At 42.7% G+C, this 16,971-nt stretch overlaps 2 protein-coding genes across 2 annotated transcripts in view; both read right to left on the bottom strand.

Annotated features, from left to right (window-relative positions):
- Positions 1-338: 338 nt before the first annotated feature.
- On the bottom strand, positions 339-2,511 carry LOC135084451 (uncharacterized). The gene is made up of 5 exons (XM_063979233.1): positions 2,435-2,511; positions 1,938-2,197; positions 1,210-1,263; positions 915-986; positions 339-385 (listed from the first exon to the last, which is right to left on the bottom strand). Exons 1-5 carry the CDS (start codon positions 2,509-2,511, stop codon positions 339-341), a joined length of 510 nt encoding a protein of 169 aa, XP_063835303.1.
- Positions 2,512-9,070: 6,559 nt separating this feature from the next.
- LOC135084449 (SH3 and multiple ankyrin repeat domains protein 1-like) overlaps positions 9,071-16,971 on the bottom strand; it is an 88,834-nt gene continuing 80,933 nt past the window's right edge. Inside the window, exons 17-22 of the mRNA XM_063979232.1 lie at positions 12,344-12,516; positions 12,163-12,243; positions 11,979-12,059; positions 11,715-11,878; positions 10,932-11,040; positions 9,071-9,229 (exon numbers count right to left, since the gene is read on the bottom strand). Coding sequence (XP_063835302.1) covers positions 9,071-9,229; positions 10,932-11,040; positions 11,715-11,878; positions 11,979-12,059; positions 12,163-12,243; positions 12,344-12,516 — 767 coding nt within the window. The remainder of the gene's footprint in view (positions 9,230-10,931; positions 11,041-11,714; positions 11,879-11,978; positions 12,060-12,162; positions 12,244-12,343; positions 12,517-16,971) is intronic.

The following is a 16,971-nucleotide window of genomic DNA, read 5'->3' as shown; positions in this document are numbered from 1 at the left end:
GATCGGCTGTGCGGAGTGAGCGGACGGTCCGCGTGACACTAAAACCAGTCTAAGAACGGATTTGACGAAACTCCACCCCTAAGGGGGTCCCGTTTTACCCGACCCGAAGTCGGGGGCGGCCGCTAGTTCTCTAGTATTAAAATTCAGCTCAGTTTATGGCTGTGAAGTAAATCGGCTTAGTGGTTGGTGGTTCCTGACTACTATTATATCAGAGGTCGCAAGTTCATTTCCTACATACCTAGTACATACATTTCTACACAAATGCAATTTCCTAATTTGAGACTTAGATGGATAAAATGTCCAAGAACATAATTAATTTTATTTATTTCACACTTGACTTAACACATCCAGAACTCTCCTCCAGACTTCTGCGGACGGTCTACAACTGTCGAGAATATCCGGAGTTATAGCATTCATTCTGATGTTTTGACGTTACGAGAACGATTGTGTTAGAAATAATGAACAAGAGAACGTGAATACATCATAAATTCAATGAAAATAGATATTGCCAGTTACTTACCTGCTTATTTAGACGTACACGCACAGTATTTTATGGAGAAAAAAACAACTGGTTTCTTAAATTTAATAGTAAAGCTGGATCTTCGATGCAGGCTTTAACTGCACAACTTACACTCACGATCAGTTAGTAAATACGAAGTATTATAGCTACATGTATTCAAATACACCTCCAGTCTGGGATTACAAATTGCTATACGGAAAAACGCACGTATGATATTGGTAATGTAGTAACTTTGCAACACGGTTGCAAATTAAGCAGCAAAAAATAACAACAACTTTTTACTTTAATTTCAAAGTCAAAAAACTAATATCAAATTCGGTAGTACTGTAGTGAAAGTTCACTGTAAAGTTTTCCTAAAATGAACCTTATACTCTAGATAATAAAGATCACTGACCTTGAGAAGAAGCCGGCGTCAGCGTCTGGTCCCAGGGTTGTTCGTCCTCCATCTTCCGAAAACTCCTCTCCACTGTGAAGGATTACGGCTGTTATAATTTGAACCTTATTCACATATGATAAGGTTGAGGTGAATTCAAATAGCTGCAAGCGTTCGCAAAACGTACTATTTACATTGATTTGGGAAACCATTTCTTCAAATTATGAAATAAAAAAGAATTTGAAATTGAATTTATTTGCTGTTTAACTCTCTTGGATAAAAAAATATAAAAAAATTAGATTAAAAGTCAACTCACTGTTGAGAAAGTGATTCGACGTTTTCCTCGATTTCTTATCTCCAGTGTCTGGATCTGAAAACAAAGAAATATTAATAGTGGTAATATTCTTAAAAATGTTTCAAACAATATTGTCAAGCAGAGCCTATTTCCAGCAATATTCCTTTCAACATTGTCGGTAGTGGCAATATTCCCGGCAATGTTGTCAAAAGTGACAATATTTTCAGCAATATTCCCGTAATTTGCAACATTCCTACTACTCACTATTGAGCTGGTTGTTGGGGTGTATCCGCTCCATGAAGCGCGATATCCTGTTGTTATGGTGCTCGCCGTCCATACAGCATCCTTCCTCCACAGAACTACTCTAACAATATTGCCAGCAATATTCCCAGCAATATTCTCGACAGTGGCAATATTCTCAGCAATATTCCCGTAAATTGCAACATTCCTACTACTCACTATTGAGCTGGTTGTTGGGGTGTATCCGCTCCATGAAGCGCGATATCCTGTTGTTATGGTGCTCGCCGTCCATGCAGCATCCTTCCTTCACAGAACTACTCTAACAACATTGCCAGCAATATTCCCAGCAATGTTGTCGACAGTAACAATATATTCCCAGTAATATTAAAACCTTCGTCCTGATAGTCACTTACCATCAGGTGAGATACAGGCAAAAAGCTTCCTCGTTGTGGATAAAAAAAAACATTCTCAGCAATATTCCCGTAATTTGCAACATTCCTACTACTCACTGTTGAGCTGGTTGTTGGGGTGTATCCGCTCCATGAAGCGCGATATCCTGTTGTTATGGTGCTCGCCGTCCATACAGCATCCTTCCTCCACACTTACTCTAACAATATTGCCAGCAATATTCCCGGCAATGTTGTTGACAGTGGCAATATTCCCAGGAATATTTTCAGCAATATTCCCAGGAATATTCTCAGCAATATTCCCAGGAATATTCTCAGCAATATTCCCAGGAATATTCTCAGCAATATTCCCGGAAATATTCCTGTAAATGTCAATATTCCTACTCACTATTGAGCTGGTTATTGGGGTGTATCCGCTCCATGAAGCGAGATATCCTGTTGTTGTGGTGCTCGCCGTCCATACAGCATCCTTCTTCTACACTCACTCTTAACAATATTGCCAGCAATATTTCCGGCAATATTCTCGACAGTAGCAATATTCGAAGCAATATTCTCAGCAATATTCCCGGCAATATTGCCGTAAATATAAATATTCCTACTCACTGTTGAGCTGGTTGTTGGGATGTATCCGCTCCATGAAGCGCGATATCCTGTTGTTATGGTGCTCGCCGTCCATGCAGCATCCTTCCTCCACACTTACTCTAACAATATTGCCAGCAATATTTCCGGCAATATTCTCGACAGTGGCAATATTCGAAGCAATATTCCCGTAAATTGCAACATTCCTACTACTCACTGTTGAGCTGATTGTTAGGGTGTATCCGCTCCATGAAGCGCGATATCCTGTTGTTATGGTGCTCGCCGTCCATGCAGCATCCTTCCTACACCGACTTAATCAAACAATATTGCCAGCCATATTCCCGGCTATGTTGTTGACAGTGGCAATATTCCCAGGAATATTCTCAGCAATATTCCCAGGAATATTCTCAGCAATATTCCCAGGAATATTCTCAGCAATATTCCCAGGAATATTCTCAGCAATATTCCCAGGAATATTCTCAGCAATATTCCCAGGAATATTCTCAGCAATATTCCCGGCAATATTGCCATAAATGTCAATATTCCTACTCACTATTGAGCTGGTTGTTGGCATGTATCCGCTCCATGAAGCGCGATATTATGTTGTTATAGTGCTCGCCGTCCATGCAGAATCCTTCCTCCACACTTACTCTAACAATATTGCCAGCAATATTTCCGTCAATATTCTCGACAGTGGCAATATTCGAAGCAATATTCTCAGCAATATTCCCGGCAATATTCCCGCAAATTGCAACATTCCTACTACTCACTATTGAGCTGGTTGTTGGGGTGTATCCGCTCCATGAAGCGTGATATCCTGTTGTTATGGTGCTCGCCGTCCATACAGCATCCTTCCTCCACAGACTTTGCACATGTCCGGTGCACTCGCAGTTTGCAGTCTGGAGACAGAAATAGTTCATGTAAGTCTTTTGGTTATGTCACTGGCGCTAGTGTCGGAATTAATAAACCAACATAGATCAACTAAGACCAGATAACTACAACTATTCCTAATCCCATTGATATTCGAAGCCTTACCTTTTCATTGGTCAGTTATCAATTGATTAGTGGTGTCAAAGTACCCTATTTTATGCATATCCTGACGTATCAAAAGTGTGTGGTCTAGTTCGCTCAACGAAAGTTGAGGCGAACACGGTACTCACCTTGATGTAATATCAAATACACTAGCTACCTCGCTCTTGCTAAATTAAATGTGGACTTGCGAGATAGAAAGCACTTATCAGTCGTACTACGAAAGACGTCAGCGTGGCGAGTCTTGGCTTGTGTTGAACGCCTCAACTCGTGTTGAGCGACCTATAATTGACAAATAGCATGCTGCAGGTGGCGGGCGGACTAGTGCTGACCAGGTGTACATGTAGACACGACAGCACATCAGGTTACCCATTTTTGTTGCAAACTCGCTCCTATTACAACTGCACAAGCTCCCACAGTGGTTACGTTCACGTGCTGTCGTCTGTACCTGTGCAGACGTAGGCCTGCGGCGCGAGGCCCCAGATGACGTGGTCGCAGTGGTGGCAGGGGCCCACCGACGTCAGCGCTTGTAGCTGCAGGTGGCTCGGACTAGTGCTGCGGACACCAGGCGCAGCATGTACCTGTGCAGACGTAGGCCTGCGGCGCGAGGCCCCAGATGACGTGGTCGCAGTGGTGGCAGTGCCCCACCGACGTCAGCGCTTGTAGCTGTAGATGGTGACCCCGGACTACGTACTGCGGAAAACAGAATAACTTGTGGTAGCCGTGTCAATGTACTTAACATCTATAATAAATTGCATTATATAAAGTTCAATGTCCAAATAGACACACGCACAGACACGTGACACGGAGCTGTAATGCATAAGTTAAATATCGATAATAAATGAGTTGAAACTAGAATCTTGTGTTGATCACTTGTTTTCCCTGCCCTACAAAAACACTGACACTCACAAACTCTTAGGACCAGAACAGACGGTGAAACGCAACTGCAACGAAACTGCAACCGCTAAAGCCCGGTCCGTGAGCACGTAGAATTTTGTCCAATGACCCCTAGCTACCCATCCTTATCGCTCGCGCGTAATTATATTGCTGTCGCGACTGTGCGACTGGCACCCGCAGTGAGTGTGCGAGCGCGATAGCAACATAATTACGCGCGAGCGATAAAGATGGGTAGCTAGGGGTCATTGGACAAAATTCTACGTGCTCACGGACCAGACTATAGTTACTTTTGAGTTGCATCTAAGTTTCTGCCATAGCATTGAAAGTTTCAAACTAGTCGCGTCATGTGTGGTCTCTCAACGGACGCTATGGCAGAAACTTAGATGCAACTCAAAAGTAACTAGCAGTTGCAGTTTCGTTGCAGTTGCGTTTCACCGTCTGTTCTGGGCCTTAACGAACATACAGTTTGGGATCTAGGATAGCTAGATTTTAAGGCATTTAAAATGTAATGTTAAGCACTAGTCAAAACACTTATGGGACGGAAAAAAAATACGTCGCTAAACATTGCATCGCACAATTCCATGGCTCTCATGAAAACACGACGCGATGTGGCAATGACAAAATGAAAAATAAGACATTCTAAGCAGTAATTGGTAAGCCCGATCACGAAGGACGTTATTACTTGTCTGCAGGGTTTCTTAAGGGTAGGTTTTTAGTCCCTTTTAAATCCTACAACGTCAATTTTTAATTACCGTCTACTTTGATTTAGTAAAAAACAGATACTGATAGTATTTTAACATTTAAATTCATCCATTATTGTGTCGTTATGTCATCAAGCGTAATGGTTCATTCTTAAACATCACCATTCCTACTCTGTGTAAATTTAGTGAACAATTTATAATCTTTGTAAAGCAGAAGGAAGGAGCTAAATACAGGGCGCCACCTACCGGGCGATGTGGAAATCATTGGGGGAGGCCTATGTTCAGCAGTCGACGTCCTGTGACTAAAACAATCATGAAAGCAGAATGTACAGGTATACTCACAGGCTGCGGATGCTGTTTCGTGAGCTGTTTGACGCGCTGCTTGTACAACTTGTCGCGTTGTAGGAACGACGCGCGAGACCCGCCCACCGCTGCCGCCACCGACGCTGGCCTGCATGGGAAAAACAGCTTTAAATAAATGAAAATGATATTTATTTAGTCCAAAAATATTACAGTACATGATCTGGTTACTGTTACATCTATATATATAAAAATGAAACCCGTTTTCCGTTGTCACGACATAACATGAAAACGGCTTGACCGATTTGGCTGATTTTTTTTTTGTAGTTTTCTAATACTCTGTACAAGGTTTTTACGGAAAAAAATATAAAGAAAATCTCTACGCTAAGGCGGTACGAAGTTCGCCGGGTCAGCTAGTTCAAAATAAAAACTGATTACAATTTATATTTATACAGTATGTACTAAAAGCATCACTGGACTCCACACTAGGATTCCCTGTGTCGTGGAGACCAGTCTTCCCATACACACAAAATACACACAAAGGTGCTAAATTGCTAATTTCAAGTCTCGTTCATTGGTGAGAGACTGTACTGCAGATCCTGGTCATACTAGGGTCCACAGTTTGGAATCCTGTGGCATCCAATTAGTGAAGGGTGTGAAAGTTAAATCATTTAAAATTATAAAAAGTCATAAAAGTAATTTATTTTCTGCAAACACGCTCGGGCGCTCCTACACGCCCCAAAATAGTCCTGGAGATAGAGAGCATCCAATCGAAGTCACACGATATAAAAAAAACTCAATTGGGATAGTATAATCGAACTCTTTCGGCTTTACGGCTCGGCTAAAACATAACCTGCATAAAAAAAACCATCAAAATGATAGAAAACTGTCACCAGAAGCAACAACTTACTTTGCCTGCTTAGGTTTTTTGCTCTTCGGAGACTGCCACCATTTCCTCCTCACTTCCCTGGCTTTTTCTTCTGATATATCTACAGTCACCATTATGGTGTACTTCTCACTCACCATTATTCATTTAATTTACACCCATAACAGGTAAGATATTTATTTATTGTTGATGAGGACGAATTTTTGGTACTCTTGTATTTATCAACACATCTTTATAACTTCTTCTATGGGTTTTATCAGAAAATATAATTATGTAAACACAACACTATTTTAAAACCACTAATTGGAAGTGATACATTTTAAGAATATTATAGTACCAATAAACCTTAAATCGTAAATATTCTAGGCGAAAATAGATCAAAACGTAAAACCCTTGACGTTCAAACCGTTAAGTCTGTACTATTATTATGTTCCGGGAAAATATTATTTTAATAATTACGGACACACAAATGTCACAGAACAATTGATTTGAAATTATATTTAAACGACAATACGGCTGAAAATTGAATAAATGGGTCTTTTCCTCTTTCCTTTTGCGGTAATAATACTAAAATACATGTATGAGTAATAAACAATTAAATTGTTTGAGTCGAGCTTGATGGCTGAATATCATTTACCTCAATCAAAAACTAATTCAATTTTTAATAATATTTATTAATGTTGTTAGCATGTCAGTGACTCCCACCCACCGACGGATCAAGAATCAAAACATTTGTTATCTTCATTTGTTTCTGTAGGGGTTACACTACGCTACAACCTGTTAAAATTACGAAGTAGTCTTCAGCACGTAGAATTTTGTTGCTGTCGCGCTCGCACACTCACTGCGGGCGCCCGTCGCACAGTCGCGACAGCAACATAATTACGCGCGAGCGATAAGGATGGGTAGCTTGGGGTCATTGGACAAAATTCTAAGTGCTGACAGACAAGGCTTTAGTCTAGTAAGCATTTTACCCTATCGACTATGTATACGGTTGGTTTTTTTTTTTTCGTTTTTTACAAGTAAGTTTGCCACCAAAATATCGATGTCTCCGATGCTATAGTATAGACTCAAACGCCATCTATTGGCAATGAAAGAGTTATTATATTGGCGCTATCATATTACTTAGACGCGAATCATTGTATTATCAGCCACAGTTCCAGCTATCCATTTCCGTTTGTTCTCTCGCTCTCATCAAATGGTGTTTCTTTGCGATAGAACGAGATGACATGAGTGAGCTCACCACAATAGTCGAGCGGCGGCGGGGACCGAATCCGCGTTCCTCGGATCACGAGTCGGCCAGCCTGACCCCTTCACCGTTCGGCTATCGTGGCTTCGTGTGGCCGATAGTACGTCACCGCGATGCAAGCGACACCCAACGCCATCTACTGACAGATTATCGAACTACGTCGTATTGACCGCTTCACCGTTCGGCTATCGTAGCTTCGTGTGGCCGATAATACGTGACTGTGATGCAAGCGACACCCAACGCCATCTATTGACAGATTATCGAACTACGTCGTACTGACCGCTTCACCGATCGGCTATCGTGGCTTCGTGTGGCCGATAGATAATACGTCACCGCGATGCAAGCGACACCCAACGCCATCTATTGACGGACTATCGAACTATGTTGTACGTCACTCAAGTTCGACGTAGGTGAGCGAGGGCGCCGACTAGCGTCCTGTTATTTCGCTCAGTCACTAACAATGGCAAAAATAATATCACCGCGACGTCAGTAACAGCCAATGCCATCTTTCGACCGATGTCACACGTTCGTATCGTACACCCAACGCCATGTAGGTGGGCCATCGTGCGTGTTTTGTTTTCGATGTAAACTCGCGGAGATGAACAGCCCCCCTAGACAAAACGCACTTTTTGATCGAATCGATAATCGAATCCGTCAAAACTCCATACAAAAAAGGGGCTTTTCGACTACTTTTCGACTGGTTTGCGATTATAATTTGCACTTTGTCTAGACCCACAGGCCTGGTATCGTACACCCAACGCCATCTATTGACAGATTATTGAACTATGTTGTATGTTACTCACCGGCAGTGCACCCAACGCCATCTATTGACAGATTATCGAACTACGTTGCACTCACCGGCAGTGCAGGCACAGCGCGGCGGCGTACAGCGCGTGTAGCAGCCGGGCGCGGAACTAAAGGCGCGCACAGCAGCCGCTTATTTCGCTCAGTCACTAACAATGGCAAAAATAATATCACCGCGACGTCAGTAACAGCCAATGCCATCTTTCGACCGATGTCACACGTTCGTATCGTACACCCAACGCCATCTATTGACAGATTATCGAACTACGTCGTATTGACCGCTTCACCGATCGGCTATCGTGGCTTCGTGTGACCGATAGTACGTCACTGTAATGAACCCAACGCCATCTATTGACAGATTATCGAACTACGTCGTACTGACCGCTTCACCGATCGGCTATCGTGGCTTGGTGTGGTTGATAGTACGTCACCGCGATGCAAGCGTGACCCAACGCCATCTATTGACAGATTATTATCGAACTACGTCGTACTGACCGCTTGACCGTTCGGCTATCGTGGCTTGGTGTGGTTGATAGTACGTCAATCCTAATCGAAGCATAGATAACCCATTTACATTGCAAATATTTTATGTATTTTAAGAAATCTCACGTGAGATTTTTGGGAGGGGGAGGGGGTCTGGACAAATCTTACCAAATCTCACCAAGGGGGTGGCGGGGTTGAAAAATCGCCAAAATTGTCTCACGTAATTAATGGACGCCCCCTAACAGCCAATGCCATCTTTCGACCGTACACCCAACGCCATCTATTAACAGATTACCGAACTACGTAGCACTCACCGGCAGTGCAGGCACAGCGCGGCGGCGTACAGCGCGTGCAGCAGCGCCGCGTTGGCGCCGGGCGCGGAACAACACGAGGACGGCGCGGGCGCCGACTCCCGGCCCGCTGCCTCGCTCAGCCGCTGGCACAGCAAGCGCTCGACCACCACTTGTTCCTGCGAAATTAATTATTATTTGAATTTCAATTTGGCGACTGTTAAAAATAAAATTTCAAGAAATTTAAGCCTGGTTCAGACAGCGATAATCGCGCGGTAGCTAGGCAATTCTCGTATATTTGTATCAAACTGTAACTGCAGTGTCTCGCCAATGAGAATCACCCAGACATCGCACGGTTCTGAACAAAGCCTTACAGCAGAATTCTTTTTAGCTTTTAGAACATTTTGCTGCACGTTTTTGCCGCGCATTGCCGTTAAGTTTGCTCCCACTTTCACATCCATCATCGCTTGCCCTTGACCTGAAACTCTTGGTTCCACCTTGAGCTGAAACTCTGAGTTGCTGACTAAGGTCCTCACGTCCTGCTGTGCTGTGTGCCCCTGCCTTGTGACGTCATACTTCTCAATAACGTCATCGAGCGCTAGAAGCGAAGTGAGCCCCACCGTGGACTCAACCTGGAACCTGGAACCCTAAACTGCTGGCTCACCTGCGGCTCAGCTCCTCGTCTCCTGCTGTTAGTGTGCTCTTTGGGAATGTAACTTACATGGTGAAGACAGAAGATGCTGGATGCAATACAGAGAGCCGAGCAAGGACCTATTTATCACCAGGACCTCACGAGTAGTCGCAGTTACTGAGTTCGCGCACTCCTGGCACACAATCAGGCGTAGTTTTGAGAAGAAGTGATGTTATATTATTAACGTTAGCAGCCCCAGAAGAAGGAGAATTAACAATGGGAAGGGACACGGACCAGAGAAATTTGTAGAGTCAAGCAAGGCGTTCGAGGAAAGGAGCTTCGAGATTCGGTTCGTACGCCGTGAGGCAGGAAGAACCATTGGCGGCGGTGGGATTTGTTCGGTTGCCTACCTGTGCCTTGTCAACGTCACACTTCTCAATGACGGGATCATCGGGCAAGTAGAGCGAGGCGAGCCCCACTTTAAGCTTGACCTGGAACTCTGAACTAATGTCTCAGCTCCTCGACTCAATACTCAACACTTTGTTGCATTTCACAATGTAATAAGGCCTTCTGCTGTGCTCGTGTGCTCACCTGTGCCTTGTCAACGTCACACTTCTCGATGACGGGGTCATTCGGCGAGTAGAGTGAAGCGAGCCCCACTTTACGCTTGACCTAGAACTCTGAACTAATGTCTCAGATCCTAGCCTCAATACTCAACACTTTGTTGCATATCACAATGTAATAAGGCCTTCTGCTGTGCTCGTGTGCTCACCTGTGCCTTGTCAACGTCACACTTCACGATGACGGGGTCATCCGGCGAGTAGAGCGAGGCGAGCCCGACCTTACGCTTGACCTGGAACTTCGTGAGCTGCTGGCTCGACTCCTCGCCTCCTGCTGTTAGTGTGCTCTTTGGGAATGTAACTTACATGGTGAAGCTCGACAGAAGATGCTGGATGCAATACAGAGAGCCAAGCAAGGACCTATTTATCACCAGGACCTCACGAGTAGTCGCAGTAACTGAGTTCGCGCACTCCTGGCACACAATCAGGCGAAGTTTTGAGAAGAAGTGATGTTATATTATTAACGTTAGCAGCCCCAGAAGAGGGAGAAATAACAATGGGAAGGGACATGGACCAGAGAAATTTGTAGAGTCAAGCAAGGCGTTCGAGGAAAGGAGCTTCGAGATTCGGTTCGTACGCCACGAGGCAGGGAGAACCATTGGCGGCGGTGAGATTTGTTCGTATCCTCACCTGTGCCTTGTCGACGTCACACTTCTCGATGACGGGGTCGTCAGGCGAGTAGAGTGAAGCGAGCCCCACTTTGCGCTTGACCTGGACCTCTGAACTAATGTCTGAGCTCCTCGCCTCAATACTCAACACTTTGTTGCATTTCACAATGTAATAAGGCCTTCTGCTGTGCTCGTGTGCTCACCTGTGCCTTGTCAACGTCACACTTCTCGATGACGGGGTCATCCGGCGAGTAGAGTGAAGCGAGCCCCACTTTAAGCTTGACCTGGACCTCTGAACTAATGTCTCAGCTCCTCGACTCAATACTCAACACTTTGTTGCATTTCACAATGTAATAAGGCCTTCTGCTGTGCTCGTGTGCTCACCTGTGCCTTGTCAACGTCACACTTCTCGATGACGGGGTCATCCGGCGAGTAGAGCGAGGCGAGTCCCACTTTACGCTTGACCTGGAACTCTGTGAGCTACTGGCTCAACTCCTCGCCTCCTGCTGTTAGTGTGCTCTTTGGGAATGTAACTTACATGGTGAAGCTCGACAGAAGATACTGGATGCAATACAGAGAGCCGAGCAAGGACCTATTTATCACCAGGACCTCACGAGTAGTCGCAGTTACTGAGTTCGCGCACTCCTGGCACACAATCAGGCGAAGTTTTGAGAAGAAGTGATGTTATATTATTAACGTTAGCAGCCCCAGAAGAGAGAGAATTGACAATGAGAAGGGACATGGATCAGAGAAATTTGTAGGGAGTCAAGCAAAACGCCCGGGGAAAGGAGCCCAGACCAAGTACCCGCGCGCTCTCCCGAGATTCGGTTCGTACGCCATGAGGCAGGAAGAACCATTGGCGGCGGTGAGATTTGTACGTATGCTCACCTGTGCCTTGTCGACGTCACACTTCTCGATGACGGGGTCGTCAGGCGAGTAGAGTGAAGCGAGTCCCACTTTACGCTTGACCTGGACCTCTGAACTAATGTCTCAGCTCCTCGACTCAATACTCAACACTTTGTTGCATATCACAATGTAATAAGGCCTTCTGCTGTGCTCGTGTGCTCACCTGTGCCTTGTCAACGTCACACTTCTCGATGACGGGGTCGTCAGGCGAGTAGAGTGAAGCGAGCCCGACTTTACGCTTGACCTGGACCTCTGAACTAATGTCTCAGCTCCTCGCCTCAATACTCAACACTTTGTTGCATTTCACAATGTAATAAGGCCCTATTCCGCTGTGCTCGTATGCTCACCTGTGCCTTGTCGACGTCACACTTCTCGATGACGGGGTCATCCGGCGAGTAGAGCGAGGCGAGCCCGACCTTGCGCTTAACCTGGAACTCTGAACTGATGTCTCAGCTCCTAGCTTCAATACTCAACACTTTGTTGCATATCACAATGTAATAAGGCCATCTGCTGTGCTCGTGTGCTCACCTGTGCCTTGTCGACGTCACACTTCTCGATGACGGGGTCATCCGGCGAGTAGAGTGAAGCGAGTCCCACTTTACGCTTGACCTGGAACTCAGTGAGCTGCTGGCTCAGCTCCTCTTTGGCCTTTAACCGCGCCTTGCGGAACACGTTGCGTAAGAGTTCCTCTTTGTCGTATTCTGTGACAAGTTTTAATAGTATTTAAACTTTCGCGTTCCATTTCAACTAAAATAGAAAAACACGGGTCTTAACGCGACGTTTATTAATGAGTTACATTATGTACTTACGGCTTGGCCTTTTGGCTGCTATGCTGTAGCCGTGGTCTCAAGCACAAGTGGCCATAAGCAGGTCGCGTTAAGACCCGTGTCTTTCTATTTTATGTTTTAATAGTGTTTATTCGTTTGCCGAAGAAGAGAATATGATTTCGGAGATGTCATTTGCTCGCGCATTCGCGGGATTGGCCGCAAGCTATTACCTACGCTACGGTCATACGCAGTTTCAAGTTTCAATTCTGCATAGCATGAGGATTGAGGATGTCTCGCACTTGGGCTTCTTGACCCAAGTCCCGCGTAATGGACAGTTTGACACCATTCTCCAGTAATTCGAAATCACAACTTTTCTAAAAAGACACTTCATTCTGGTCTTAATAACTTAATTAATTTTAAATTACCTATAAATTACGATTTTTTGTCGCATTGTAATTGAAAAAAGTAGTTTATTTGAGTTGACGTCACTTGCTTGTAGTGCCATACAAAATCTTTCGGAGATTTTCGTTTTGACAGTTTTAACAAGTACGTCAATTGATTGGTGGTGTCAACATGTCTATAGTTCCAAAATACTGAACTGTCCTGTCCATGACATTGACAGCGGGGCGCCACCGTCTATACCGGATCGCTGGTTCTGATTTTTGCCATGTTGGAAACCATATGCGTTTGCGTTCTCGTACAAGGTGGACGTGTTGCTCGTTGCGTTCTGAAGCATACACTCTAAATTGTACCTTAATAACAGTGCACACAGTCCGATTTTGAAAGAGCAGCTAACTCCAGCACAAATCAAAGGATAAAACATACAGAAGAGACAAACATACCACAAAATGCTACGATCACCAAGCAAACTTTGCCAATCGAATCCTGACATCAGTAACACAGCTGAAGCAGGTAGTGTTACTTTCCGAAAACGGAAACACGACGATGACGTTTCAGTGGCTCTCAAGGAGATGCAATCTACTATAATTGAATTGAGGACCGAACTAAAGGATAGTATCCTGCAAATGAAAAACGATATACAGTCAGTATTCAAGTCTGACTTAGAAAAACTTACTCTTTCAGTCACTGAAATGAAAACTGAAATTGGTAAAGTACATTATGAATGCCAGGAAATGAAGAAATCTGTCCAATCTCTTGACTCGGAACACAAAGAAACACTAAAGAGGGTTGCGGCTTTGGAAGGATCGATGCAATTTCACAGTGACAGGTGCGACGATTTCGATAAAAATATGAAGACTTTGGAAGCTAAGGGGAAAAATATTGAGACCTTTGAGTCTAGGATAGACGCATTATCAAATGAAAACAGGCTCCTACAGCAGGAAATTAACACCTCTAACCAAAGAGAACGTCTGCTCAATTTGGAAATTGTTGGTGTTTTGGAAACGAAAGAAGAGAACTTACTCAATATCATCATGTCAATTGCCAAACATGCTCGCGTACCTATCTCCCCAGAAGAAGTTCTTGAGGTTAACCGCATCACACCCATGGTGAAACAACAGGGGCGTCCGAGGAATATAATTGCGAAGATGAAATCACGACTAATTAAGGACAACATAATCTCTGGAATCCGTAAAAATCACCTATCTAACGAGGATCTCGGATTGCATGGCAAGGCTGGCCGAGTGTATGTAAATGAACATCTTACGCAATACAACAAACTCCTTTTGAAAAAATGCAGGGAGGCCGCAAAAGTAAAGGAATATCGGTATATCTGGACAAAAAATGGAAGAATTTTCGTGAGAAAAAACGATACTTCACCGGCTATACATGTAACACAGGACAAGGATGTCACGAAAATAGTTTGATATTATGTGAGACTTTCAAGTATTTAAGTTTTGTTCCTTACATATTACTGCATGCTGTTATTTTGATTCTGTTTGCCTTAGAAACTGTAAAGCCAGCCCCATGTTATGTTGTAGCAACTGAGATTTTCTACTCTGTTTATAACTATTCTATGATTCCACACGGGCTGCACTCACTGCTCACAATGACTTGCTTTTCGGTAGTATTGGTGGTTCGTTCGATGCATGTGCGGCGATTCACGATTGTTACCAATGGAGATCGTCATATTATACCAACAGAATTAAACGCTTTTTTTCGATTGAATATTGTAATTCTATTGTATCTAATGTTTTTAAACTCATATCCAATTATAGATTACTTAGCAATTATAATTGCCATCTGCCTCCCTGTAATCAGTATTTGTAGCTTGCAAAAATACATAATTATTTATTTTATTACTAAAATGAACTGTCAAAACTGCACACTTGAATATTTAATATACAATTATAGGGATAATATGACTGTATTTGTTCACTTATTATCCCAGTATAAGAGCGCACCTTCTTTTATAGACTGTTTTGTAACGTTTGGGCTCGGCCGGAGTTTTGCACCTCACTCAGTTTACCCCACAACAAAATTATCACTCAGTCCTACTGGCACTCGCCGGAACGTAACGTCGTCTTACAATAATTATACATCAGTGCATATTCGCCGTGTTTGCTACGATATCCGTCATTTTAATTTCTTATTAACTATTTATTTTGTGCAGAAGTGGTATAAATATAGCATAACGAAGTTGTGTTTTTTAAACATGAAAAGAAGTGATGTATTTACTAAATTGAAAATAAGTTTTAATGGTGATGAATGCGATCAATTTGTTACATTATACTTTAAATTTAGAGTTTTTATGTTTGACGTAATTCAAAATGGCGAATAATAATCTACATATTTATTACCAAAATGTTCGAGGTCTTAGGACTAAATGTTACGATTTGAGACTTAGCATTTTGAATAACGATTACGACGTAATTATTTTGACGGAATCTTGGTTGCACGGTGGTATCTTTGATGGTGAGTTGTGTGACGACAGGTATGATGTTTTTAGGGCCGACCGGGATTTGAATGCCAGTGGTAAGTGTACCGGTGGTGGAGTAGTGATAATGATACGACGCACACTGGGTGCTATGTCTCGTGATCTAAAAGTCATAGCCCCGACTGAATTACTGTGGGTTACAGTGCCGTCGCAGTCCATTTCTAAACCTAACTTGCATTTTTGTGCGGTGTACATACCCCCCAATATCGATGGCTCCTACGTATACTGGCGTAAGTGAAAAAAGTAAATTTTACAGGAGAGCCATTTTAGTGGCCAGAACCATATTTTTGGGTCATATCTTCTGACCTACTAAAACGAATTTAATGAAATTTCACATTTAGCCTTAACATGTAATGCTTTTGCTACTGCTGTTATCAATTTTTATATTTTTCTTATATATTTTGAGATTTTACGCATTGCCCTTTTACGTCGGCATATTTCTATAATTTCATGTATATTGTTCAACGTAAAGAGACTTAAATGACAATGTAAATATAATATTTTAAGCGATTACTCTCTTTATTTATGCATGTAATTATTTTAATTGTTATCATGTGCTATATCAATAATAAATCAGTTAGAAAAAGTCGTTTAATGTACCGTTTTACGTTTTAACGCAAATACGCCCATATACTGTGGTCGAGATTTAGTTAGGTCTTTTAACATAATATGTCATATTTTTAAAAAATATAAATAACTTGAAAAAATCGAATTGCCTAAGGCGGGAATTGAAGCCACGATGCCTTAGGCAGTTCGATTTTTTCAAGTTATTTATAATTTTCAAATTAGTTTGAGATGCGACTCTTAACGCTAAAAATTAAATAACTATATAATGTGTCATAATTTATAAATAAAACAATTTGCTAAATATTTTCATGGCTTTATTTAAGATTTGGATTATAAAAAATATATGTTTATGTAAGCAACTACTCGTATAGATTGACGAATCGTATGATTGGGCTTTATACGTGGCGTAGTTTTGCACATACGCCTATTTGCCTAAAATTTTATTTTGTATCTAATGGAAAAAAAAATTTTTTTTCTTACTGATATTATAGATTAGAGCAAAGTGAAATCATTGCTTAAATAATTGGAAAAAGGCGTAAGCGGCAGTTTCGCCCTTATACGTAGGAGCCATCGATATGCGTCAGATACCCTCCGATTTGAAAACGATTAAAAATACGGTTAAAAACGTAATCGATCTCTGTCCCGAAGATAATCTTGTATTACTGGGTGATTTTAATCTGCCATGCTTATCTTGGAGCCAGAATGGATACTCAGTTTTAAAAAAAGGGTCGGTTGAGGTTCAAGAGGCTAGTTTGGAACTTATGGAAACAGTTGCGTATTGTGGATTAAAACAATATAACGTTCTAAAAAATTCTCATGGCAACACATTAGATCTTGTGTTTTCCAATCTTCCAATACGTGTTGAATCTGGGTTCACACCACTCTTGAAGGAGGATCGCGCACACCCATCTATTTATTGCTCACTT

Source organism: Ostrinia nubilalis, chromosome 26 (genome assembly GCF_963855985.1).
Source record: "Ostrinia nubilalis chromosome 26, ilOstNubi1.1, whole genome shotgun sequence".
In the NCBI taxonomy this organism is placed as follows: Eukaryota; Metazoa; Arthropoda; class Insecta; order Lepidoptera; family Crambidae; genus Ostrinia; species Ostrinia nubilalis.
The sequence above is the reverse complement of the archived record's forward strand: the minus strand, read 5'-3'. Positions and strand labels throughout refer to the sequence as shown.

What these genes read in the sequence shown, in the direction of transcription:
- LOC135084451 (XM_063979233.1), bottom strand. Translation starts at nt 2,511, where the DNA reads ATGGACGGCGAGCACCATAACAACAGGATATCGCGCTTCATGGAGCGG. An exon ending in CCCCAACAACCAGCTCAACA is followed by an intron (nt 1,264 to 1,937) that starts GTGAGTAGTAGG and finishes CTTTGTTTTCAG; the next exon opens with ATCCAGACACTGGAGATAAG. An exon ending in GTCGAATCACTTTCTCAACA is followed by an intron (nt 987 to 1,209) that starts GTGAGTTGACTT and finishes AATCCTTCACAG; the next exon opens with TGGAGAGGAGTTTTCGGAAG.